The 27,390-nt window shown below is 40.4% G+C and overlaps 1 protein-coding gene across 1 annotated transcript in view; it reads left to right on the top strand.

Moving 5' to 3' along the window:
* The window catches only part of LOC103526303 (band 4.1-like protein 4B), an 86,764-nt gene extending 75,560 nt beyond the window's left edge, over positions 1-11,204 (top strand). The window contains exons 7-16 of the mRNA XM_030445863.1: positions 1,847-1,967; positions 2,573-2,660; positions 3,111-3,199; positions 3,510-3,579; positions 3,752-3,921; positions 4,007-4,116; positions 6,126-6,156; positions 6,659-6,692; positions 7,681-7,748; positions 10,505-11,204. Coding sequence (XP_030301723.1) covers positions 1,847-1,967; positions 2,573-2,660; positions 3,111-3,199; positions 3,510-3,579; positions 3,752-3,921; positions 4,007-4,116; positions 6,126-6,156; positions 6,659-6,692; positions 7,681-7,748; positions 10,505-10,652 — 929 coding nt within the window. The 3' untranslated portion in view covers positions 10,653-11,204. The remainder of the gene's footprint in view (positions 1-1,846; positions 1,968-2,572; positions 2,661-3,110; positions 3,200-3,509; positions 3,580-3,751; positions 3,922-4,006; positions 4,117-6,125; positions 6,157-6,658; positions 6,693-7,680; positions 7,749-10,504) is intronic.
* Positions 11,205-27,390: the final 16,186 nt, after the last annotated feature.

The raw sequence follows: 27,390 nt of genomic DNA, 5'->3' as shown, positions 1-27,390 counted from the left end.
ATTTTCACAGATAAAAACACCAGTAACCTCATCCCTAGTGAGACCATCCCTGCATGGTGCCCATGCTTCCCCTTCTGCTACCTTTCTGCCTGTTCAGGGACCTGATGATGCTCTTACTAACTCTTGCACTCAAGACCTATTTCTTAGAGATCAAAATTATGCCATTTGTTTGCCTGAAAGTAAATAAATAGTGAGTGTAGCTACTGAGAAACTAAGAGTGGTATTTTTCTTGTACCCAGTACTTCTCCCCTAGCTTCTCTGTGCATCTTTTTGTCTTCTCATCCTTACACATCCTCTTCGCAGTACAGTCAGCCTTCATTCCCAGCCTTCTCTCTCAGTTAGCCAGCAGAGAAATCTCATGTTTTTTCCTAGATGGTTGTCAACATATCAAACTTAAGTATTTTAATTTTTTTCCCTGAAGTCCTCCTTGCTAATGTGTTTGTTGTGGTTCCCACTTACATACTGGAGACCAACTGCCAGTAATTCTTAGCAACAGCTGTGTTAAATAGGCTTCCAACTTAAATAAGATAGCAGCAGATCTGAGGTACCTCTATTAAAGAAAAAGCATAGAGGTAAGAGTACTGTAACTCACCAGGGAAGGCTACTGTTGAAGAGAAAAAAAATGACTGTGAGGCAGTTAAGGATCCGCTAGAAATGAAGATAAGTGAATTAAATGTGTTTAGTATCCTCAGGAATACCAAAAGTTTGAGTGAAGCTCAAGTGCTCAAAACCACCTAGTAGGTGTCAGTCATTTTGACTGACATTTTGAATGTATTTTGAATGTAACAGTAACTTGTATGTTCTAATTCATCCTGCTAGTTATTTTTGAAAACTGAGAGTGAATTAAATATTTGCAACAGTTATGCGTAAAATTGCCCTGAAGTAGTAAAACCTTTCTTCAAGGGATTTTAGTTCCCTCTATACTTTTTTTATTCTTTTGTATTAGTCAAGGAACAGCAAGTGACAAAGGCCTGCTTTGGAATCACATACCTCTCTGACGTGTGGTCTTGCTGAAGGGTGTATTTGCCAATGATGTTTGTCTTGCAGTCTGAGGCAGTGACATTGGAGGTGTCTTGGGTAGCTGAAAGATCCCAGGAGTGAAGCCTGTTGCAGGCACAAGGCAGCTAAGAGTGTCAGTCGTACGGATGCTCAGCACTTGCATCTCCTGCTTAGATGAGTAGAGTTTGAAACTGTTCTGCTCCTCAAAAGTAAGATACCAGGCCCTAGGTATATAAGTAGAAGTGGCACTTCAATTATTCTAATCCTTCAGCATTACTTTCTTTACGGAATACTTAATCTGGCTATTACACCACCACTGTGGATTTAAAAAAAATAAGACCACACACCTTTATCATTAATTTCTAGATACTAGGTATTATCTTCATGTTTTGACATGAACAGTAATATAAGAAAACATGCAATAGAAAGAGAAGTGTTTTGGAATGAAAAGTATGACCTCACTGTAATGAGAGGAAGTTTCAAAGCAGCCTCTTCTGAAACAGTAGTGCATTGATTTTTGGTTTTAATAGAAACTTTATTTCCTTGAAATACTTTGAAATCCAGAGAAGCAACTTTAGTTAAGGAGGTTTAGTTCTGACATTCTTGAGTGTCAGAATTCTGTACCATAGCTTACACTGCTCCTGCAACTGTGTTTGACTTTCACTGTAAAATCTGATTTGAGTTTGGGGGCAGGAAGGTTATCTCACAACATCAGCACAAGTGTATTCTTCTACAACATATTTAGAAATTTACAAACTAGCACTGACTTTGTGCATATTATAGAATTAAATGTTTCTTATCATCCCATGATCTTTCTGGTTTTAACTTTTCAACTGATCAATTGCAGCTGAGCTGGGAGAGTGTGAGCACCCAGAGCACACACCAGAACTCGTGTCTGAATTCAGGTTTGCGCCCAACCAGACCGAAGCGATGGAATTTGACATTTTTCAGAAGTGGAAAGAGTGCAGGTAGGGTACCTGTGTGGGAGTGGTGTCTCTAGCAACAGGTTTCTTTTCATCCAAAAACAAGCATGTCCACAAGAACTCCTTCAACAGACATCAAGCAGTGATTATGTCTTTCAGTCAGTATTGTAGCTAGACTTCGAGCCCTACCCCTCCCTAGAAGTGGCAAGTGGCAACTTAGGGAAGGTTGGTGGGGTGAATTTTCTTTTTTCCTTTTTGTTTTTCTTTAGATGATTTCATAGTGCTTTAAGCTGTTTTTTTAATCTTTCATTCCTGTTTATGTCAAATAATTGTCATTTTCCTCTCCTTTCACACATGCACTCTAGGTTTTTTGTTCAGAATAGTAGCAAATGCTTTTCCCTGTATTTTGATAATAAGCATTTCAGTGGTGCTGTCCTCGAACTCTCATCCTTACTGGCAATTGTAGACCTTTTTATATTTCTGTCTCTCTAACTAGAGGGAAGCAGGTAAAATACAAGGTAGGCTTGAAATACTGTTTAATGTCATTAGGATTAAGGGCCTGAAGAAAAGGAATGGGGGAACAAATTTTAAAACATTTAAAACAAAAAAAAAAAGTATGGGAAAGTATAAAATATATTTTATCTTTTTAGGGGAAAGAGCCCGGCGCAGGCTGAATTGTGCTACTTGAACAAAGCTAAATGGCTAGAAATGTATGGTGTAGATATGCATGTAGTTAAGGTAAGATGCAAGTTACACTTTTTTCTATTAATTTGGGATCAGAGCATTGAATAGAGATGCTGTCTTAGGCAAATAAGTCTCGACTCAGGGAATTTCATATAGTTTAATGTACTGCCAATTAACATAAGTAGTTGGGTACTAACCAAAAAAAAGACAATAAAGCAAGCACAGAAACACCTTTCCTTCTTCCCTAGCTGAACTTGAGTTCAGTGTCTCTTCTCCCCTCTTTCCAGTGTAAGTTCCTCTTCTTTTCCCTGTGGGTTACACTCAGCACCTCACAAGGCAGTCCACGAGGTTGCAGTCTTAGTGTGGGGCCATTTCCACAAGTATCAGATACATGTAAAAACATACAAAAAATTTATTGTTTCATTTTAAACTTATGAATTTTGAAATATTACTGTAGTATGATTTACATTACTAATGGCACATTGATTCTGTGCTTGCTTACAGGGAAGAGATGGTTGTGAATATGCTCTTGGACTGACACCAACAGGCATATTGATCTTTGAAGGAGCCAACAAAATAGGCTTATTCTTTTGGTAATCTCTTTTTATATTATATTCCTTTCTTTTAAAATGCCGAAATCTTTCTCCTTTTCGTAATGGGGTCTTGGCCATATTTTGTAATGTAGATTGAATCTACAAGTTTAAATCTAAAGGTAAATTGGCCTGAAGTACCACTCTCAAATGTGAAATACTTGTTGAAAAAAATAGTAAATTTTCAGGGAAAATGTACTTTTTATTCCTGAAGTGTTCCAGGGTTGTAGATCACTCTTATGTTTTGGAGAATTCTTATAGATTACAAAATTTTCTTTTTCCATTAATTATCTTCTTTGCTTCTTGTGTTTAGGCCCAAAATCACAAAAATGGACTTTAAAAAGAGCAAACTAACACTTGTGGTTGTAGAAGATGATGATCAGGTAACTTTCTTCCTTTACTTGGGCCTGATCCAACTAAGTGTGGTGTGTGCCCAGGCTGGTAAGAACACAAGGGAGGCTCAACACACCGTTGGCCCAGGCTATGGCTTTCCTGCTAAGGACAGTAACTAATGTCATGCTTGCCAACTTCCAAAGCTTTTGTTTCTGCATTTAGGGCAGAGAGCAAGAGCACACGTTTGTTTTCCGGTTAGACAGTGCCAAAACGTGCAAACATTTGTGGAAGTGTGCAGTGGAGCACCATGCTTTCTTCAGATTGCGAGCCCCAGCAAACAGTAAATCCAGCAGATCCGACTTCATAAGGCTGGGATCACGCTTCAGATTCAGGTACTCAACAAACTAACAGCAATGTATTTGTGTTTATGCAAAGGAGCAGCAAAAGGCAGTAGTTAACTTTGTTTCTGTATTTAAGCGGGCGAACAGAGTATCAAGCAACACATGGGACAAGATTACGCAGAACCAGTACCTTTGAAAGAAGGCCCAGCAAGCGATACCCTTCTCGAAGGCATTCAACTTTTAAGAGTAAGTGTTGGAACATCTGTTCACTGAACCAGTCATGCGGGTGCCCTGTTAATTCATATAGATGTCACATTGCAACCATGAAATCTGTAGCACAGGCAAACATCTTGAGCCAGCTAAAAAATGAGAAATGCACATGTGGGCTTTTTTTCTTCAAAGTTTGTATCTTTGCCCATTGTTTGTATCTACCTTTTTTAATCTCTGTCGCCAGTTAATTCTTCCATCTCATCTATGGAGAATGAGGTACCTAGGGTTTCTTCTGTCGCTCAGTTGAGGAGTGGAAGAAAACTTGTGTCATACTCAACAAGAGAAAGCAATTAACATTTTCTTCAAAAAAATACTTTTGTCATGTAACATAGAACAGTGTCCAAAAGCCTCACTAACTTGCTTATCTAGCTGGACAGTTTTATGGTTATTGAACAGTTTCATTATGTAGTTGTTGCTCTTTTGCTGACTGTGATGGCATTTTATTCACCTATCCAGATTCTGACCTTAATCAGCTTTCTCGGGGAGTTGAAATGTGCTGAATTTGAATGGAGTGATAAGGTTTTGTTATTTGTCCTTCAAAACTTAACCTGAGATTTTTTACTTCTTGTAAAAAAAACTAGGAAAGAGCACTGTAAGACAACCCCCTGGAAATTCTGTATTACTTGAAACTGGATATGTAGTTGCTGTATGGAGTAGGGTGAGCTGGCCTTCCCTGAGGGTGTATTTGCACTCCTTTGTGTTTCTAGATTATGAAGCTGAGTTTCACAAAAGGTTCTCCTGGTGTTATGGGGGCACTTTCTCACGTTCAGTGGGGGGATAGCAAGCAGGCATGCTTTCTAGAGGCTGTAAGAGACACACACACCTTCCTTAGTACATGTCAGTTTTTAATGGAAAGGCAAATTAATTAAATTTGTGAGATGCTGTTATGTGATACATGAGAGTCAATTACCTGCTAAGTGTGGATGATTTCATAAGTGGAAGAATGTATTATTTTAATCTGATTTTTATAATAGCAGGAGCTGTCAGACCTGCAGGTTATACCTCATGTCTCAGTGCTTCCAGACTTAATGTATGTGAGATGAGGGGCTGGAGAGAGAAAGTGTGGCTTACACTCAGTTTAGTTCTCTGTGTATAGCAGCCAAGCAGAAGTTTTGTTATATCCAGGTGATCTCCCTCCAGAGAACTCATCATCATGTTTGTTAAGTTAATGCAAAAACTAACTTCAGGTTATTGTCTTTCATGCATCTCTTGGCCATTAAGAACTGAACATCATTGTATCACGTTGGATTATGTATTAGCTCAGTTTCTTTGAGACTTCTGCAGTGTCATTAAGTTTGTCTTCCACTTCCTGCATTCAGCATAGACTTGGATTTTCAACAGTATCACTCAGCAGTTTTTCAGTGCTATTGAAAAATACACTGTTTGTTAGCAAAAAGAAATTATACATCCAGGTCCATTCAGCATCCTTCTTCACTGTTCTTTTCAGCCAGTCCAAAGCACAAGCCAAGACCTTGTTGCCCAAGATTCCTCAGTGCCTTCCTGTATTCCCAACTGATAGGCTTTTTTTGCTAACATTATTTACTGTAATAAGACACAGGCAATCACCGACTTCAGAAATATGCTGGTGCCTAGAGGATGCAAAATTGCTGTGAGGGGTGGATTCTGATTTCTGAAGGATGTGTCAGTATTGACATGGCAGCTGCAGCAGGGTGAAAAAAATAGTGCTCTACTTGTGCAGAACTCACTCTACCAAAAGTCTTTCACATTTGTGAAGAACATTCTTTGTCTGCTGTCATCTTTGAGAGACTCTTGCAGAAACAGAGGGAAGTTCATGTTTGCCTCATACTTTACAGTCTCTCACACAGTGATTCTGACCCATTTGTGCAAATGTGTGTGTATGAAGAGCTGCTTAAGCTGGAGTGTAACTTGCCAATCACAATAGCTGCAAAATGACCAATATCTCATATGTCCTAAGTTTTTTTCACATGTCTCAAGGGTTTTTATTTTTGTTTTTCTTGTTGAAGCAAACAATCCTGTGAAAGCAGCACAGCTGTGGTAAGTAACTGTCCAAGTTTTCTCTTCCTCTCATTTGCTGTTGTCAGGCAAATAGGATTCTGAAGACCATTTCTGTATGAGGATTTGTCAAAACATATTCTCTTTTTTGGGATGAATTGCTTTAGGGTCTCTCATTATGCAGCACCAGATTCTTCTTGGAGACTGCCTGTGAGACTTAAAGTGCTTCCATATTTTTTTTCTTTTTGTGTTTGAGATCAGACTAAATTAAAGTGTATGTTCTTTCTGCTCACTGTTCTTATGTTAACTTAACTAGCATTATTTGTTCTGTTTCATAAATCTAAAATGAAGAAAAAAATTTTCACCCCTCTTTCTTGCACCCATAATTTCTGTGGTGTCCATCTTGAATAAAATATTGATGTCCTTAAAAATATGAATTTTACTTCACTATAATAATATTTCCCTGAAGAATAGAACCCTGAACTACAGGAAATTGTGACATAGATGTATTGATTACATAAGACTATTTTTTTTCCTTTCTTAGTGCGAAAAATACTCCTGAAGTCCATAACTACCAGGTAAGAGCATAGCAGTTATTGAGGAGAACGTTGTCACTTTTTTATTTAGTGGTAAATATTTTGGCTCTCTACTATTTGTACAGCCCTTTTGTTCCCCTTCCCTTGCTCTGATTGGAGATTCTCTAAGGTGGTTCAGAAATAAACAGCATCATGTGAGTTTAGGGGAAAGTAGAGGGGCTTTTCTGTCTTTTTTCCCTTGTGTTTTTGATGGCTCTGCAAGCCTAATACACCTTTCCCTTCCATTTATGTAAATTCACAGGCTAGAACCTTTGGGATGTGAATATGATGGACTCCAGGAGACTGCTCTATGAGCAAGCTTTTCTCTAGAGCAGCCTCTCACATTGGTTCAATCTTGTAATTATCTTCCCCATCACAATGCTTAAAGAGTTCATTGTTGGTTGGTTGTTTTGGTTTTTAACAAGCTTATTTATACACTTCAGGGAAAAGTCTTACTCTGTTTTCATTAGTGATACTAGCAATCAGTGCTACTGAGAAACCAAGCTGTGCTTTCATCCAAACAGACTGTTAGCTTGAGAACTTAAGTCTTAACATTTGTTTTTATTAAAAGTCTCACTAGTTACTTCATTTCACTGTTTATCCTCAAGATCTTATGGATATGAGAGAGAAGTGCTGTCACCAAAGATGGGTGACCTTCTGAAGACTGCTATTGCAATAGTGACCTTTCTCACTCTCCACCTTTTATTAAAGCTGACATTCTTTTGATGTGTTTTCTATGCGAAGCACTAGATGTGCCAGGTTGTCTTGCTAACAGAAAGGCAATTTTCTTTGCCTTTTCCCATGAGTATGCCCTAACAAGCAAGTTCATCACCAAGAGATCTCATGTATATGCTAAATGGCATGGGAAAAAGTCCAAAACAGTGGTTTTGGACTAGGGCTCACAGGGACCATGCTCCTCATGGCCGCAGGAAAATAAAAATTAGTAGGGAGTACTTATCTCATTAACTGAGTTCAATATTTCTTCTTGCAGCCACAGTATCATCCTAATATACATCCTGCTCAGCCACACTGGCATCCACATACACCTGTGAATGTAAGGTAAGCAGTTTTCACTTGATTAAAAAGATTATTACTTCTTTGGTTATATTAATCTGTTGGCACAAGGCTTTCATGGACATACTGGGCAATTTTCTACACATGAACAGCAAACAGAAGTTAGAAGTATGTGTTGTAGAGGTAGTATTAAATAATTTCGATTTAGATTTTGCTCTGGAGTGTCCTCATCTCCTTGGTGAAATTTTTTTTCAGGTTCATTTTAAATTCAGATTTTGAAAGACAACATAGTGTATCTCTGTTGAATATGTTGGATGGCATGATGCTCAGTAGCTCCAGTAAAACTAATTGCAATTTAATCAGTATTTAATCTCCATAGACAAAGAAGAAGCTCATTTTTGGTTAAAAGTTAAGAGTGAACAGATTCTTGCATTGCAGCCCTTCTTTCATCTTTTGCAGAAATGTGTAAGGAAAAATAACATGTATGTGGAACAATGGATCAGGTGCTTTACAATTAAGTGTCAATGAAATCTTAACAGAGTTCGTGAGAACTGTTTCATAAAAATATCCCTGTATGTGCTATTGTGCATTCTCTTCATGTACTTTTTTATTTTATAAGTAGTAATGACAGACATTGTGTTAAAATAAATTTTGTAAGGAGTTAAGTCCAAGTTAGAACCAGGTTGGTGGAGACACACACGGCTTGTGGATATGTGTCTGTGCCTGGGATATAAATGACCTGGTATTTTATCCTAATAAAAAGTAACTTTTTAGGGTTAGTCAGGCTTTTAGACAAATAATTACTGTCTTGACTGAAAAATATTTATACCCTAATCTTACATTTCTATTAATCTTATATTGTAATCTCTATATTCTTACATCAGGATATGTAGAGTTCATTCTTAGTATATGCAGGCTGTGGAGGTGAGGCTGAGCTTAAAATGGAAGAAGGCAATTTGGTCCGAGATTGAGTCTGAGAATGCAGAAAAATGCAAATACATCATTAGGAATGCTTACTAGGCAGAGAAGCAGAGATGCTCATTGTCATCTCAGAATTCCTAGCATGCAGCACTAAAGCAGATGCTGAATTCGTGCTAGAAACAGCAGACTCTAAATTGGGTAATCAACTTTCTGTCTGTACTTCAAGCTTCTTCCTGGATTTAGGCTTTACTTGACCATTTTTTGCGTGTGATTTAAAAGGCACAATATTGCATTGCAAAAAAATGATTGCCAGAGAGGTTGATGATTTCATGTAAGGTTTTGCTGATATTTTTCTGTATATTTCTTTTCTTATGATACTAGTGTGTAGCATTTTAAAGCCAAATAGTTCACCCTAGAGCAGAGTGATACTGAAATAAGCACAATGATGTATTGTAATGTGTGTAGACAAACCTCCCCTTTCAGCCTCTCCACTGCCTGGGCAGTGATTAAGGTCAGCGAAATACAAACAATGGATTTTTTTATAGGTAGGCTTGTGAGTCTAGAAAATATATTTAAAAGGTCAGTCATGCAAGCTGAGTAGAAAAGGTGCTCAGAATTTTTGTTCCAGTCAGGTAAAAGCATTTATATGTGTGACTGAGGTGAAAGCTTCCAGTTACTCTAAGTTAGAATCAAAGGGAAAGTATTTAGACATTCAACATCTTGAATAGCTTGATTTGATAAACTTAATCCACATGAATATGAACTTAAACTCAAACCACATATCCATTAAATTCTTCTGCTGGACATCCCAGCCTAGACTGGGCCAAGGGCTGAAACAAAGCTACCTGTGCAATTCATCCAGTTGTTTTTTGGTGGTGGTGGTCATGGGTTTTTTAATAATTTGTGAAACAATACATGGAATTGTGTCTCAGTCTTCTTAGTAAAATTGTTTCAGTGAAATTATATGTTTGTGGCTAATTTAATAGTCAGTCTTCTGAGATAATTCATTCCAATTAAGAGTTGTCATCATATAACTTTAGAATATCTCCCAAATAAAGGTAAAATCTAAACCTGTCTGTACTTATGCTAGTGCACACACACATACAAAAAAAAAAAAAAAAAAGTACCAGAATAAAAAGTGCAACTTCAGTTTGGTAATAAGGGAATCTTCCACCAATGATTCAGGAGACACTGTAGGAGTAATTGAGGTTTATATCTCTAAGCTGCAGTAAGTAATGAACAAATAAAGAAAAACATTCTTCTTGGTACTTGTGGAAGTTTTGCTTTTTGGAAGTTTTTGCTTCCAAAAGTGAAGTGTCACAAAGAAATACCTGTATTAGCTCTGGACCCTGGATATTCATAGTAGCAAAATGCAACTGTATCATTTATAGGCCATTTCAGTGTAATTAACTGCAACAGCCCTGAACAAATGGCAGTGTTTATAGATGAAAAATTTTAATTTTGAATAGGATTGTTATAAATTTTTAGGCCTTAGGGAGATATTTTCAAGAGTTCAGCTTTTTGCATTATATGATTTATTTTACTGGTACAGATTTAGCTTTCCTGTAGCCTCCTCATCCCTCCTGGCCATCCCTTTGGGATTCACAAGCACTGATGCCAGAAGCTGGTCTGTAACACTAGAAAACGGAGAGGCTTTTTAAGGACTGATCTCTGATTCAAAGCCTTTTGAAATCAGCTAAAAAGATTCCCATTGCCTTCTGCTTAAGAGCTATAGGTCTCACCATTTCCTTCCCTTAGTGGTAGCTGCCCCTCACACTGAATGCATGCGTAGCACTTGCTTGGATGAACTCATGTTGCTGTGTAGTGCTCATAAGTTTACTTCCATCTCTCACTAACCAATAACTGTGCAAATGGTACAGGCCACCCTATCATGATGACAGGCCATATTGGAAACCCCCCACAAGTGGAGAGGACAGCAATTTACGATATATCCAGGAACAGAACCAGAAGAATTTAGGAGGAGTCCAAAGTATGGTGTACCAAGATAAACTCATGACGACTCTCTGAAAAAGTCATCTTCATTTCACCTGCCATCTTAGACGATCATTGCATTCCATGGTCCTTGTCTGTCTGCAGTATGTTCAACGTGTATTGTGCATAAAGTGTGTGTCTCTGTATGTACGTCCATCCTTGTTTAGTGTTCATGGACATTCTTGGGAAAAATATTTTCCATATCTTTGTAAAAAATCTTGAAAAACCCTTTCATGAAAGCTGGTAAGAATTTTCAGTGCCCCAAGGCCAGAAATATTTCTGGGGATTTACATTCTACCATACTTTTAAATCTGTGACCTTTCTGCCTGCTGTTGAAGATCAGCTATTTGTGCCTTAGATATTTTTAATATTTTGTTTATTTTGAGTCAAAATAATAGAAACTTTGGTTTTTAGCTGATGTGCAAATAGGAAATCGGAGGGAGAAAAAAAAAATAGAATTCCCACTGACAATCAGAATGGCTTGTGGACCACCAACAAAGGGAGCCTACTGAGTTAGTTATAGGTTTGAGTGTCACTTGTTTTTAATTTTGTGTTCTGCAGCAAAAACAGAGGTGCTTGCCTAACTTTAAAAACAAGTATAGGGAAAGAATACTATAATAAACTTCATGGAGTATGTGTACTCCGTTTTTGACATTGTGATTATATTGATAGGATCCCCCAAACCATACCTGCTGCTATAAAGGCAAGAATGTTAAAAATTAATCCTTGCTAAAAGGGTGCTGCTGTCTTCTTATTTTTAATGTGATTATGGAAGTGGACTATACAATTGCATAAAACTACCTACTGATAACTGTTCTCTGAGTGGATTGAAAAACACAGCTCTTGATCAGTACACTACAAGATGAGGACAATCCCGTGAAATAGCTCTATTTTTTTAAGTTAGACCTTTGCAAAGTTGAATGTACAAACCTAGGTCTTTAAATAGGCTTGGCTAATATTTTGATCACTTGACGATTTTTTTTTTAAGCTGGAAATCATAGTGCCATCTTCATTCAGACATCTGTCTTAACTAGGCCTTAAATCTGTGGTCTCTCTGAAGTTGTTGGAGGGAATGAATCTTCATTTGGGTTATTTTAAAAATGAAGTAGTTTCTAACTTGATTTTTATAAATACACATTTATAAATAGCTATACCCGTGAATTTTTTTCAGAGCAAATTTGATAGTGTATAACCTTTTGTGAAATATATTTGTTTACAGTATGCTATCTTTTAATATTTGTTTTGATCTTTCCTGTATGTGCTAAGTACAAATAAAAATTTTTCAGTCTTCTTATTCTGGTTATGATGCATTATTTATTTTTGGAAGATTTGGGGGGAGGGTAAATAGATATGATAAACCTTGTACTTCCACCTGTTTTGCCCTGGAATCACTAAGGCTGTTCTGGTTCAATGTTTTCACTGCAGTCTGTAGAAGGGGGAAAGCAACAAAGCAGTTGTGCAGGGAGATCTGGAAATGCCAGCGGAAGCCTGAGGTGGGTAATCACAGAGGCTGACCAGTTTCCCCAGCCCTAGTATTCTTCTATTTCAACATTGTTTTGGGGCGAAAGCAAGAAAGAGAAACTTAGTTGGATCCATTGGAACGAGAGCCTACTTGAGCTGCTGCTCTTAATGCCCTTCAGAGGAGTTTTTTTGAATACTCATATTAAAATGGAGCGTTGTTGCTTCATGACTCCCACACCTACATTCATATCACAGTATCGTTCTTGTCATATAACTTCACTGGTTGCTGTGTGGTTTGTAGTCAGTGTCCTTTCTTCATCATGTGGTGTTATCTGTGGTTTGGTCTCTTGCTGAAGGTGCACTGCGTGAGGGATCTCCCTGACAGATCGCAAGGAGAAGACAGCACAGGGCCTAACCGGGCCTGAAGTGTTGAAATGCCTCTTGCAGGAGGCCTGTGCACGGGTGAGGAACAACCTGTGGGACTTGGGTGTTCTGCAGCTGGCTGTGGGTCACCTCAAGGGGAGCACTTGTCATTCTGCTTCTCTGGAGAAGCAGTCCATGCACTCCGCACTCCCCTTTCTCTTTTTCATCTCACATCTTCCTTGCTGTCTGAAGATCTCTTTACCAGCGAAGTCATCGAGTGATCAGATAGGTAAGAAGAGATCAATTTCTCTGTCCTTCCTTGCTCTAGTCCTCGTTGGCTTCTTGGAGCAAACAGTCTGGGATGTGGTTGGGAAGAGGGAGCATTTGTACCTCTGTTCTTTCTGACCCTGGTATTGCTCTGACCTGTGCAGCTCACATCACTGAACTAGGTAGTACAAATAAGTTGTTTTAAATTTAAAACCACATTGTTGTTTTTTCCCTGAAGTTAGCACACTCATTGCTTACAAAGTGTTGTTTTTCAGAAGTGACTAATACAAGCCATGTGATGTTAGAAATACAGTTTCTTGTTTGAAGCAACACAAAACATTGTAGGTGAAAAACAAATTATGTGAGGAAAGGAGAGAGAGGAAAAGCTAAACAAATGTTTAGTAAGCTGAGCTGTTAAATTGTAGTAACACCTTTAAAAAATACAATATTGGGAAAGCTCTGGCAATATAAATCAATACTGCATCCCAGATTCATGCTGCTAAAGGAAGCCACTCGGACCTTATAGGTGCACAAAGTCAGTACAGGAACTTGATAGCCCTGGTATGTGAGTGTTTATACGTTGTGTTGAATTACTTTAACTAAGAGTTCCTCGTGTGGGAATGCCACACAGTTTCTACCAAAGAGCATATTTAGGGTCATTCAGAGAAATCAACATATTTTGAGTGTGTTCCAAGTATACAGGAAAGTTGTTTTTAAAAAGCCTTTCAAACTGCCTGCAGGACGTACCACCTTCTGAATCCAGATGAAGCACATTCTCAGGGGCATCTGTTGAACTGTGTGTGCCGACTTTCCCCACCCTGTTCTGATGTCTGGTCATTGTGCAAATCTAAAATCTTTTAATAAGTCCAGAATGCACTTAGGAACTCTTCTGTAGTCTGATTACAGATGATAAACACTGCCCTCACGTCAGCTCAGGGGGACAGTCTGCGTGAGTGCAGTGCCAGACATCTGAGACCCTACAGATCTGAAGTCCAGCATCTGATCAGCTGCTTTCTTCACAGGCTGGAGAAGTGCTTGATACATCTTTGTTGAAGGTGTCTTCTGTTTGTCTCTCTGCATACCTTCCTCCTGCATGTAATAAAGCTGGAAACCAGTTCTGTCCCAGCCCAGAGCTTTCCACTCTGGGTATTCAGATTTGCAAGGGGCTTACTTTTGCCCTGTAATGACTCTGATCTCCTCCCCCAAGAGCTGGCAGGGGGATCAAAACGTGGTTAATGCCACAGCCATAACTTGGACTGAAATACATCTTTATTCCACCCCAGACATGCCCTGGCATGTAAACTAATGACTAATATTGAATTCTGATATGTGATGCTGAACTACAATGCTGAGGAAGTTGGCACTTAAGGTAAATTGTTTTAGTGCAGGCTTTTTCTTTAAATTTTCAGCTGTTTTCTCTGGCTGATTCAAGTCACAGGCAAAGTGAACAAAGGGACCAGGTTTATAATGCATTTCCAAAGCTGGCAGTCAGGGCTTTGCACACTTAAGGAAAAGAATCAGCATGTCCTTCCAGATCCTTTTATCAGTGAACCCACGTGCAAATTGACCAGAAGGAGGATTGCTTTCTCACATTGTGGATAGGAACAAAGCACGTATTATGGCCTTGTAATGTAAAATGTCAGTTTTTCTTCCTTCTAAATGAGTGTTGCAGAAGATGTTTCTTCAGCCTGCAAGAGAAAGACTGTTAGAGCTTGCAAGTAATTTTGAAAATATAACTTCAGCTGCTGGCAAGGAGGGAGCTGGGGAATGTCTTAAGACAGTGTAAAAAGAAAAATAATTGAGGATATCACTTGCTTCTCAGGCATCAAATTGGCTAGATGGAGCCCTCTGAGGGGGAGGAGGAAGACACTTCAGTGCTACAATCATCTGTTTTCAGAGGAGGTTTTCTGACAGTTATTCCAGTTTGTGAACCAAGCAGTCAGGCTACTACTGCTTATCTCGAAGGAGAGAAGGTTCTCTGCACATCCATCTAACCTGACACCCCAGATCTCTGGGAACCTCTTCCACTGCAGAGGTGAACCAAGGAAAGCAGACGTAGGAGAATGCTGTCATTGCCTGTTAGAGGCAACAGAGACTGTTTGAGCCAGAGTTGCTACAGATTAACTGGCATTAATGGACCTTAACTCCTTTTGTGGTGACTGTGCTAGCCAAGAATCTCCTTTGAGAGCCAGCTTGAAGTATCACTCTTCTGGTAAAGTCTCTGCACCCTAACCAAACCTGTGCTACAGTGTGAGGATCAAGATTTAAAACCATTTCAAAATAAATACTATTTCCTACTTTGCAGTTGAATGGCAAATGCTTGCAAAACCACAGTTGTTTTAGGCATGCTCCCAAGTTTCAGTGTTGAAGGACCTGTGGGAAAATCAGTCCTGCTTTCTCAGCAGGCACCAGACACGTAGGAAGGTGCAGCTTTTGCACAAAAACAAAACTAGTCAAAGTAGATAAGAAAAGATATAACGTAAAGGGACAAGACCACACCTTTCTTTCTGTCTCTTGCAAGAGGACATTGCGAAGCACTGAGCGATAACAATGAAGACCTGGTTCAGCCTCCCTTGTTTTCCACATACTGCTGTACCTTGAAATGACTGGCCAAATAGGCTTCCTTTCTGAGAGTGTATGCTGTTGCTCCTGTTGCAGCTGCATCACAAAAATCAGATAAAAACTTGCTTCAGCTGGAGTTCCTCCCTTGATATGAGTCACTTTCCAGTAATAAAGCTCCTGCAGACTAAATGCTGCTCTCAGCTACTAACGACTGTTTTATGGCAGTCCTTTAGAGCAAAACAATTTATTTACAAATAGATGGTTTCACTGTGTTAATCTCAATGTAGTTTTAAAGTTCACAAATCAAACTTCTCTGTGCATTGCCCACTGCACATATTAGTAGGTCACTGCAGAAAACACAAGCGTGTCTGTAATACCTTGCACACTGCTTTTCATTTCAGCGTGTAGTAATCTCCAGTTTTGAACTGAATGGAAAGACAATGCTTTAAAAAATTCAGTATCTTCCATCCAACTTTTCTAAAGATGGTGATTTTTTTTTTTTCAGATAGAGTCTTGGTAGATTTGGTGCAGAAGAAAGATTGTTGGAGATGGGAAGTTCCACCACCCTGATATCTTTGACCCAGTATTACTTATTTATTTTGTGTTTCTGGAATAATGGCTTTCTCTTAACTGTGAGACTACTCCTTTTGGTTTGTTGGTGTCTTATCTTCCATGATCTGTTGTGTGTATCTTTTCAAAAGAAGCTCAGTTAATTTTCTTTCTGGCAGAAGCAGCATTGATAATACTTGCCTTGGTCATCATACCTTCTGAGAACTGAGGAATCTCCCAGTTTAAAAATAAGATAAATATTGAACTAAGGCTAGCAGTGACCTGTGGATCTGTTTGCAAGTTACCACCACAAATATGTTTCCACTTCCAGCTGGTTTTGTACTTTTTAACAGAAGTTTGTAATGTTCTTGTTTTTTCCTTTTCCTAATTGTAGTACTACTAATACTACTACTAACTGTACTACTGCTACTAATTGTAGTACTACCTTTAGCTTCAAACTATCAAACATAGAACCTGCAGCTGATCGTATCAAGGATGAAGATGAACTGAAGTAAGCAAGAACAGATATTTGACTTAGGAACTGTTTGGAAAACCTGTAGTTCCTGACTTAGCAATGTCATATGTTGAAAGATTATAAAAAATGTTCTCGTGGTTTTTTTAATGAGACAATGAAAACCATCTTTTACTTCTGTATCCTGAAGAAAATAAAATAGTGGCTACACCTAATTTGTAGTAGGAAGTACTAATCTAATACAATTCAAACTCCGGATTAGAAGCTAATTATTTGTAATTTTTTTGTCTCCCACTAAATCCATAACAATCTGTGCTGAAATTAAAATTGCAGTGGTTTGCCTGTCATTACCAATTTCTGCAATTTTGAGAACACTGGAAAACTAGAAATATAAAACATGAGTGTGTGCTCTCCAAATTGTGTAGTGACACCGCAATGAAGACAATGAAGTAGCTAAGCAGATGACAAAGTTGCTGTGGTCCTTTTCCTCTCCAGGGCCAAGCCCCTGAATTGTAAGAATTTGCTGGCAGGCAGCAGAACCAGAACCTTGGTGTCCCTGAGCCATGTCATCAATAGGAGTGAAGGAGTCAGGAGCGAAGAAGGAGTCCAGAAAAAATAAAATGGGCCAGGGAAACAGAAAGCTCAAGTAGAGGGTTTGGGAGAAGTAGAGTTTTACAATGAAACTTGAAATGGGAGGAACTGAAAAAGGAAAAGCAATGAAGCCTGCTAGAGACTATGGGAATGAAGAGAGGAATGAAGAAGGCAACGGAGCTGAGTCTTCAGCATCTGTGTCTTCAGCATCTGGAACCCTTTGAATATACAAGCAAGGCTTCAAGGAATTTGAATGTAGAAGTGGATGCAGCTTCTTTATCAAAATTTTGATCTCAGCAGGGCTCTGTTTGTTGTCATTCATTTTCAGATTCTACTGTTGTGTTTTAATGTCTCCCTCAGACTCAATTTCTGACTTTAAAAAAAAAAGTTTGAAAATTGCTGTTAAGATAAAGTGAATAGTTTATTGCTGTAACTCAGATGAGTTGCTCAGGCATTGCAGTGAGAACAGACACAGGATAGATTGCAAGTCTGTAAATAAGAAAGCCTTTGCTGGGTTGAGTGATTGTTTTTGTTTTACTTTTACTTGTTAATACTGTGTTCTGAGCAGCGAAGTGAAAAATTCTGTCCTGCCTTGACATGTAAGACATTATCAACATTCAGAATCTGAGTAATTTAAAATCATGAAACTTCTCCAGTTTGATTACTTTCTTTGACATCTTTTTTTTTTTCAAGGAATTTCAGCTTTTTAGGGACAGAAACAGATTTTGTAAGATGAGAGAATGTTGTTAAGGGAAGTCAAAAGGATTGGCTTTAAAGATAAATTGATTCCACCTTCTTAATCTGCTAAATGTGAGGCTGCTGTAGTTCTGAGCCCAACTAGTAAAGGTGCTGAGCATGTGTTCCAGAGATGTAAATACAGACAGAGCACACAGCCAGCCATGCAGAGCAAGAGGTGGAGAGCAGTGCCTTTACCAGCACCTGCTGGCACAAGCAGCAACACACAAACACAGGGCAGCACAGAGAGCTCAATCCTCTATGCCCACACCCCCACAGAAAGTAAGACTACAGTGAGGAAGATGGCCTAGACTGCAGTGATCTGGGTTTGGCGAGCCAAACATACTGACCAGCAGCTTGCTTGCATGTGGCTGGTCCCTTCTCTCCATCTCCTCTCCATTTTCCAATGCTTCTTCTTCACTGATGCTCACAGTTCCTCCTGTTCCCTTCCCTTGTCTCCTCTCAGTTACCTCTGCTTTTCCCACACATTGCTCCCAGTTTTGATATGTCTGTACTTAAATTTCCCAGGGCTACCTAGGTAGTTTGGATTTTATGTAGTATATGTAGCTCTCCCTTAACTACCTGTGAAATCCAGCAATCCTTCAGGGAATGCTCTGTAACATTTGCTGGCTGCTTCCACTTTCATCTGTTCTGTCCTGCAATTTCTCCTGTCACATCCCATGGTTTCTTGTTCTCCTCTGTTAGCTGAGCCTCAGGCCTGTGCCTGGTTCTCTGATACGGAGGAGGGGAGAGAGAGAGAGAGAGAGAGAGAGAGAAAGACAGGCATGCTCTTAGCTCCGAGGACCTGAGATATTTAATGGATAAAGTGATGGAGAAGGCTCTAGGGTGACTTAGCAACCTCAGATCAGCTATGGGATGTCTCGGAGGCCTGAGTTCTTCTCCTGGTTTTGCTCTTATTTTGACCTGAGTTAGCTTGCTTGGATTAGCAAGCCTGAGTTGTTTTATTTCTCAAGGCCAGGCATACATGGTCTGTTTGTGAGTGAAAGGGGAAGGCAGCACTGACTTGGGGGAGAATTTAATCTGTCTTTTAAAATTTTGCATCTGCTCTTCAGGCTCTTTCTCATCAGCAAGGACATCTGGGACAATGATTTTTTTTTTTTTTTTTTTTTGACAGGTGATTAAATGCCATTAGCTATCATTATCATTAATTAAAACCATTTGTAAATGAAGAAGAGCAAGTTTGGTTCCCCGTTGGGCATATTTTGCATGACAGTTTTGCAAGGCAGTATTTTTTTAATGCTCTTTATGTAGATAAGGTGAAGTCTGTGAGGACACTGGCTTTGTCGAGTTGAGTATTTTCTTGGTATTTTATTAGAACATGCTGTGCCTCAGGCTCTGTTCTTCTTTTCGAGAATTCTAGATTACTCCTGCTTCAAAACTTAGTTCAGCATCTTGTAATTCAAGAAGCTGCTATATACACTTTCATCTACAGAAGAATTTCTCCCCGTTCCCATCACCACTATTTAAGACCCACTTCCCCATCACTGTTTTCTCCTTCCTTCCAAGGTTGGTTGGTCTGCCTGGCAGAAGGCTGCTGGCTGCCTTCTGATGTATCTGTAGAGCTGGATGGGGACTGCTGATCATCCATGGCTGTTGGGGGAGAGATCTGCAGCACATCATCCCAGACCTTCCCTAAAGAAAGCAAATGGGTCAGCTCTCCTGTCAAGCTGGTGGTGTCAGGGCAAACCATGGAAGTATAACAGTGCTCTTAGCTTTAGTTACACTTCTCAAAGTTTAGGAGGCCAGTTCTGGCCAACAAAGAGGCCTTGGTTGCATGGCACAGGAAAAAAACCTGTTCACTGTGTCTGTGATGGATGGAAGAGGAAAGAGCAGGTTTAAATTGCAGTAAAGACAGGATAAACAAAGTAAGTGTAAGCATAGTGAGACACTCAAATTGATGGTACAGGTAGGTCATGGAGTCTCTGCTAGTGAAGGTATTGAAGATTCAGTTCAGCTGATCAGATGGGGTAACATAGGTCTGCTTAGGTTGGTTTTGAGAGGAGAGGTGGATAATTCAGTCTTTCAAATAACTTTCTGTACCCCATTTTTCTGTGATCACCTAACACTGTTATATGTGTGAGATGAGTACTTGAGGCATGATTTGATAAGGCAGCACATGGCTGGAGCACCTGAAATGCAAGAATATCAAATGAAAATGGCTTTCAAGCAAAGGATAAGGAGTATAAAATAGGGAAAAAATTAAAATGGAGAAAAGGTAATTGGCAGATACATGTTGTTTGCATTCCTCAATATATTGCCTTTTTTATAGGAGAGAGTAATTTTATGTGAGTTTGAGGCAAAGGGCAATACTGCGTCTTGTGAACTCTTGAGTGGCTTTTTTGAAGGTTCAGCCCCTGGTAACTCTCTCAGGAGTGTTTTGCCTAGGGGAGGGACAGAGAAGGAAGAAATGTTTCCTTTGTTTACATAATAGCCTGTAGGGCCTTGACTCATTTTTCTTGAAGAATGGGAGATGGCTGTTTAGGAAGTAGATGGAGCTTGTTGAGAAAACTACACAGGTAAATATCAGAGGAAAAAGAAGAAACCTGCAGGACATCTAGTTGACTGTTGGAAGGTAAAACAAAGGTGTAACATTGGCAAAGTAGGAGGGCTAAGAGACAAAATACAGGAGAGAGGATGAAAACTGATATCTGTCCATATATGCACATGGTCAGAGAACATTGCTAGATGTTTGGGGATCTAGGATAAACACATGGAGGGCTTAGGATATGGTCAGAAAGTTGGTTCATTGAAAGATGTGACCTATTTGCATTAATGGGTTAGGAGGGATGCAAGAACACATTACCTGTTCTGGTAAGCCAGACAGAAACAAGCAATAGAAAGACAATTTAATGGCAGAAAGATGCATTGATTGTGAAAGTCTTGAGTCTCTTGATTTAAGATAGTGGAAGAACAGAAAAAATAAGTGGAAAATAGATGTGACATCACTGCCAAATAATGATGCTATCTTGAAGACAATGGACTAAGATGTCTGATGTGTGCCTAAATTATACAGTAGAGGGTACACTGAATAAAGGTTTGTACTATTAATATTTTTGGGGGTACTGCAAATTCATCTAGTATATTGTCTCTGGCACTGCTACAAGCCCTCATTATGGTTGTTCCAATAACTCATCAATCTAGTAGTGAATCACTACAAAACTCTTAGGAGGGAAAGAAAGTATGGATGTGAAAATTTTCCTCACCCCAGATCCCCTCACTCCTCTCCTTCAGCTCACTTCATCAGAAGTGCAAGAGTTGACTGATCAACTGAGATGACTTTCCCTCAGTATCTGTCCATTACTGCCAGCCCGGGAAGAGTGTGGGTGACCACATCCTTTAAAACAGGACAGAGGTTTCAGTATGGATTTCACATCGAGTGCAGTCCCTGGGAATTTGCACCCTGACTGAAACCTTGTGACACTGTCTTCAAGGGTTTCAGTGCACACCTGGACACCAGCTTTGCTGTACTAGCCCTTCTTTGAATTATGGCCTCCCTGCATTTTATATGGCTTGAGCACTCATCTCTCGACAGTCAAGAAATACATATAGAGAATTTGATCTCATGTCAGAGGGGTTTTGGCTCATTCAGTTGTTCAGGTCATTCTCATTTTACCGTGGAAGCTACCTCATATCCATAGCAATACTAGAAGTCCATGTAAGGATTTTGTGTGATCTCATTCATTTTGAAAAACATCAGTTGAAAATCCACTAAACCAGTCAGACAGTGGGTAAAATGAAAGCACCTCCCAAGCATGTGGAATTTGGTGTCTTGAAAAAAAAATTGAATCATAGACTGAAAAAAGGATATGCTGAGGCTCCAGCCCAATCTTATTTCAGTAAAGGTTTTAACTCTGTGAAAAAAATCAGCTATCCCCTCAGTCAAAAAATGTCACTTCAATCCAAGGAGCTTGAAGGAAGAGTGCAGGAGAGCTGTTACAATTAGTGTGCTATCTCATTAGCCTGTACCATTTCCCCCCAGTAGACACTTGCTTGATTTGATTATAACAGTGAAGATACAGTGCAGTTTCAAAAGGCAAACCAGTCCAGGATTATCTGAGCTCACCAAAGCTGTCCCCTGTGAATCAGACCTCTATTTGTATTGCTTCCTTAAGGCAAGTAAGGCATCAGAGGTGCCTTTATTGGCAGCTGGCTCTACGTGCTGGGAACCTGCCAAGATTAATATATACAACATTCCCCTCCTCACCTCCTGCTTTCAAAAAGTAACCAGCATAAAAGTGTTATTCAATTAGTACCCTGTCAGACACCTCATGTTGTCAGAAGCTGTTATGAAGAAGAGTGATGATTAATGATGTAGTGAGTTGCGTGCTTCAGCATGTCTTTGGAAATGGTACAGATGTGTTTATTTGTTTGGTTAATTTTGCTTTGAATCAGTAAGTAATCTGCAGAGAACATACACAGCAAGTAGTAAGGTATAATTTATTCATTGTTCCTTTAATGATTCTCTTTGTCTTTCTTCCATATTGTCAGGTTTTCAGCTGCTGTTAGTAATAAAAGCAAACTGGAAACCCAGCTGAAGACACAATTTGTTTAGCATTTTTCAGACAGGCAGGGGATTAATCTTTCCTTGGAAGGAACTGATTTACTGTGACTGCTGTCTAATGCAATACTATAGAATAAGTTGCAAACCTTTTTAAAATTTTAAACGCTCCGCTGAGGAGAGCGCATTAAAGTCATTTGCAGTATCTATGTAGAGCTATCTCAGTCTTTGTTTTTGTTGTTGGCATGGAAAGAAAATGTCATTTCTAGAAATCTGCTGTCACTTCAAACAATAAACTGAAATAGCATCAGTTAAATCTTTTGAAGAAAATCAACACTGTCATATGATACCTCTGAGTTAGAGACGATGAATTAAAATTTCAACATCTCCATTTCTCCATTTATTGTAGACTGATACCAGTTAGTCTCCTAACTAAACATATGCAAAAAAAATCCCAGTTACTTCACCAGCACAGGCATGATTCCTTTTTGACCAAGTGCTCTTTTGTATGTTGTTACCTGTCAAATCTTATCATTCCAATGAGATCTCTCTCTGTTTTTTCCAAAGTCTCAGATTTTTCATACAGCTATTTTGTATCACAAATTTGGAGATCCTAATTTTGTAGGGAATGTAATGTTATTCTGGGACTGTCACTTGCTGTGCTCCTCTGGCAGTTTCAATTTAAAGGAGTTGTTTTTTGCTGCTTGTCCACTTGTCTATCACAGGTGAACTTGCAAATTCCTGCAAGACAAATTTCCTGCTTTTGAGAATATTAAATAAGCCAGTCACAATTTAACTCGATATAAGAATATAGCAGAGACTGAGTAGTGTGTAAAATAAAAAATAATTCTGACATTAAATTTATGTCAAACAGGTATCCTTTTTCCTCATTTACGAGTCTCCTGTTAACAGAAAACTGTAAAAATTTGGGATGTACCTTGTAAAAAATATTTGTGGAGAAGCTATGCATTTTTTCCCAAGAAATTTTGCACTCCTTCTCTCCAAAAGTACAATTTGTCCTACTGTTTACCATTCTTAATTCAAAATGAATTTATTTTGTAGCTATCCCTTGAACAACAGTGATCTGCATCAGTTCAACATTGAGGAGAATGGTGGGACACCATATACCACAAAAATACCTGCAAGGCACCACCACCACCACCGTCACCACCACCACCATGCGAACTATGGCGCCCTTGCTCCCGACAGCAAAGATCTTGTTTCTGCAGTTCCAAATCCAAACAGTAAGTCCACTGCAGTGAATGTCATTTCAGACTTGTGCTGCTTTCAGACTTGTCTCTGGCAAGGAGGCAAATGAAAAAGAAGCATCACACTTTTCAGTTTTTCACCAGGAAGAATATGCTTCCTATTATTTGCTAGCTTTGTAGTACGTGCACGAGATAAGATTTACAATTTCCTGGCTTTGCTATGGGGTTGCAGGATTTGGTGTTAGATTGGTGTTCCATAGCTGAACAAATACCCCATTAGTTACAGATACTGAGCCTCTAGCCACTTGGCACATGGTATAGTTTCATAAACCTACCCTTCTCCACCACTGTCTTTTGCTGATCTGCCCAGCTGGCCTTCAGCCCTCATTGTTTGGATCTGACTCTTGCTTTCATGTCTGGGCACAAACAGTAGAAATTTTGGAGCACAGGACAAATAGCATCTTGCTATCAGTTTGAGTAATGGGAACAATTTCTGCTCAGCTCCAGCTACCACAACTGGAATATGCTCACTTACTCAGTGGAGAAATTCTTGACATGCAGAAAGCAAAAAGGAGAAAAACCTGTGCCTGATGCAACCTTGGAGAATTTATGCGTTAGTCGCTGTGAAGGTACATGCTGTGGGTACATAGCTCAGCTAAAACGTTTGTAGGTTTATCCAAGAACTTGAAGAGAACATCCCTGCCATTGAGCAGTTCTACTTCTTGCTCTCCAAACTTCCGATTTCTGTACTCTGCAGTGTGTGAGATGCTAAAGCTGTGTAAGAATTGCAGAAGATGGGCAAAGTCAAAGTATGACCTCTTCTTTTCCTTGCCTCAAGAGGACAGTAAGTTCTTCCCTTGCCCATGTTTATCATGTTTATCATTCATAATAGTAAATGACCCTGAGAGAGACACCAATTACAGAAACTTTAAGTCTGGGCAATTAATTTGACAACTTCCAGATTCCTGAAACCAGCATCCTGTAATGAACAATGCTGAATGAGTTTGACTGTAGGCTGTCCACCTCAGCAGTAAATACACAGGCATTTTTATCAGACTTTGTTTCAACAACCCAGAAAAATCTCCTTTCCTTTTCTTTCATGAGGAGAGGGACTTAAAAGCTTTTAGGAGGGGAGTTCAAGAAATAAAATGCAAGTCCTTATAGATGCTTAAGAAAGAAATCCTTAGCAGCAATAGGGGTTTCTTGGTGGGGCTGTTCCCTTTTGGAACAACCTCCAGGAGACACTCTGTGCTCCTCTGTCTTCACTGTACCCTCCACGCTGGCCTCCCTTGGTGCTGCCAAGCCCGGGGGGCTGGCATGGTGCACCCCCAGCACGTTCTCCCCATGCCCAGTGCTGCCATGGATGCTGAGGTGGGCTGCTGGCACTCCTGTGTCTCCAGTGGGTACCCTCCCCCTGAGCTATGGCCTGCAGCAACCAAAGGGAGGGTGGCACAGGCCATCCTTTTGGGCAACCTGCCCTGGCCGACATGTCTGGGCCTTGGCTGGCTGGTCACAGGGCTGCCATGAGCAGCAGCTGAGCCCCAGTAGCAGAGGGATACTGGTGAGGCAGAGCTGGAAAGGCTCACCCATGCGGTCAGCCTGGTGCTGTGGGAGGCAATGACCTTTCTGGGACTGTGGTGGGGGGTAGTGCCAGCCTGTGTTTTCTTTCCCAAATGAGAGTAGAAGCACGCCAGGAAGTTCAGTCAGAGCCAGCTGTGCTGCTGCTGCTGCCTGGTGTCCCAGCCCCCAGGGCACTTCAGGCCTTACTGCCCATCCTGAGTATTCTGCCCACCCTGCCCAGGGCCCCTGTGCCAGTCCCCTGAGGCTTCAGCCTCTGCCCCAGTGAGGCTGCAGCAGAGCTCCAACTCCTCACAGTTCTGCTGTGGGCCCCACCCAGCCAGGCCCACCCTTAGAGCAAAAGGTGATTAAAGAAACAGCAGCAAAAAACCACAGTACAGGGTCTTTATTCCAGCTCCTCTTAGGCTGTGCTGCTTTCCTACTTCTTTTTTTTACCTGTGAGATGCAAGGTATGGGTAGGGGGAGCTCTCTCCCCCAAACCCTGCAGCCCTTGCAGGGCACAACTTCCCTGGGCTGTCCGGCAGCTGCAGCGCTCTGAACGGGACTTTACAGCTGAGATGTGCACAAAGCACCTCTTCCTGAAGCTAGATGTACCTTTCTCTTATCTCTGCTTAATACTGGTTCATGGGAGCTATTTGATTAGAGAAAAGGGAATTGGTGCTGATCTTGGCCTAATGCCAGAAGTGCCAAATGCCAATTCCTGGTTTCTTTGAGGGAGAAGGGACAGGGTTACCCCTGAGGGGAGGCTGTTGGCATGCTGGCTGCGCCCACCTGAGCTGCTCAGGTGGCCGTGCAGAGCTTGTGATTGCTTAACACAGGCATGCTGCCCCACAGCAACCCATCACTGATCCCCTGAGAAGACCTCTACACTTGCAGCCAGCTGGGTGGATTTCCTTGATTTCCCTTTGAAGACCAGCCCCACTGTTAGACCTGGTGTGTTTATGCTGTTAGATTGGTAGTGGTGTGGATAGGACCCTGAAAACGGAGTTAAAGTTGCTCCTTTGCAGTTTGAGGGGTGCTTTTTCGAGGTCGGTACTCAGTGAGTTTGGTTTGGTTTTAGAGAATCCTTTTAAGCACTTCTCAGGCTGTTTCAGCTGAGAAGGCCATTTTGGGGACTGCCGGTGGGAAAGACTCATCGTTCATGTGCTGAAACTGTGTCCAGTTCTGGGGTCCCCACTGCAAGGAAGACAGCTACTGGGGAGAGCTCAGCAAAGAGCTACAAAGATGACTGGGGAACTGGAGCATTTCTCTTATGAGGGAAGGCTGAGAGACCTGAGTCTGTTTATCCTGGAGAAGAGATGACGGGGGATCTTATCAATGTTTATAAATATCTAAAGGAGGTGTGTCAGGAGGATGGGGCCAGACTCTTTTCAGTCCCGGGGTTGCTGTCCAAAGAGGTTGCAGAGTCGCCTTCTATAGAGATATTCAAAACCTGCCTGGATGCAATCCCATGCAGCCTGCTTTAGGTGAACCGGCTTTGCCAGCAGGGTTGTATTAAATGATCTCCAGAGGTCCCTTCAAACCTCAGGCATTCTGTGATTTTATGAAATAATTAGTAGCACTGCTGGCTGTCAGTCACTTATCTAAGATGGCACACGTGGCAGAGTGTCTTGGAAAATTGAAAATCAGGCAGAGAGGATACATTATCAGGGTCAGGAACCTGAGGACACAAAGGACTGATGTCTGGCTCCAGGCCACATGGAAAGGCCACTCCTGGTAAAGTGTTTCTAGGAAGTAAGTGGTCACTAACCTGGGGACACTCTCAGGAAAGAGTGTGCTTGTGACCAAAATATCTCAAGTGGAAATGCCTGGGAGAGACACACAGTCTCATGGGGGAAATATGCTGTCCTAGTGGAAGCTTCCCCAGGAGTCTGACAGAGGTGAGGTTGCACACACCAGCACTTCAGTTCTGCTACATTTTGGTTTTGCAAGGGACTGTTCGCATTTTTTTACTTACTCCAGTTCTATGGAGTAGTGCCTCTGAGTTCTGAAGTGGTTTTAAATTCACCTGAAGTAGGACATGGAGTGACCCAGCATCAGATTGAGAAAGGGAGAAAGCATCTGCCTTTCCTCTGCTTACAAGTGTTCTGATAAATGCCAAAATCCCAGCACAATTTGCAGGACATGGGCAGGGGAAGACAAAACAACAATCTGCCCAGCCAAAGTTCCCTTTGAATACTGATGTCCCAGGCAAACACATGGCCTGGGATTTTTTTTCACAGAAAACAAACTTGGGCCAGACGTGCCTGATTTTTCACATTCCAAGTAATTTGTCTACTTCAATTACTGAAAGAAGTGAAATCCAGTGAAACAAATCTGATGTGTGTGTTTATGAAGGCAATTCAGCAGAAGATATTGTTTTCCTTCATTCAGCCTGATTATTCTATTTGCGATGCTGCCCTTCACCTCAAAGCTAATGTACACAGATCACATCTTTTTATGCAGCAGGTCTTCCTTCCATGTATTCAC

The sequence above is a fragment of the Calypte anna genome, chromosome 2 (genome assembly GCF_003957555.1).
Source record: "Calypte anna isolate BGI_N300 chromosome 2, bCalAnn1_v1.p, whole genome shotgun sequence".
NCBI lineage: Eukaryota > Metazoa > Chordata > Aves > Apodiformes > Trochilidae > Calypte > Calypte anna.
The sequence above is the reverse complement of the archived record's forward strand: the minus strand, read 5'-3'. Positions and strand labels throughout refer to the sequence as shown.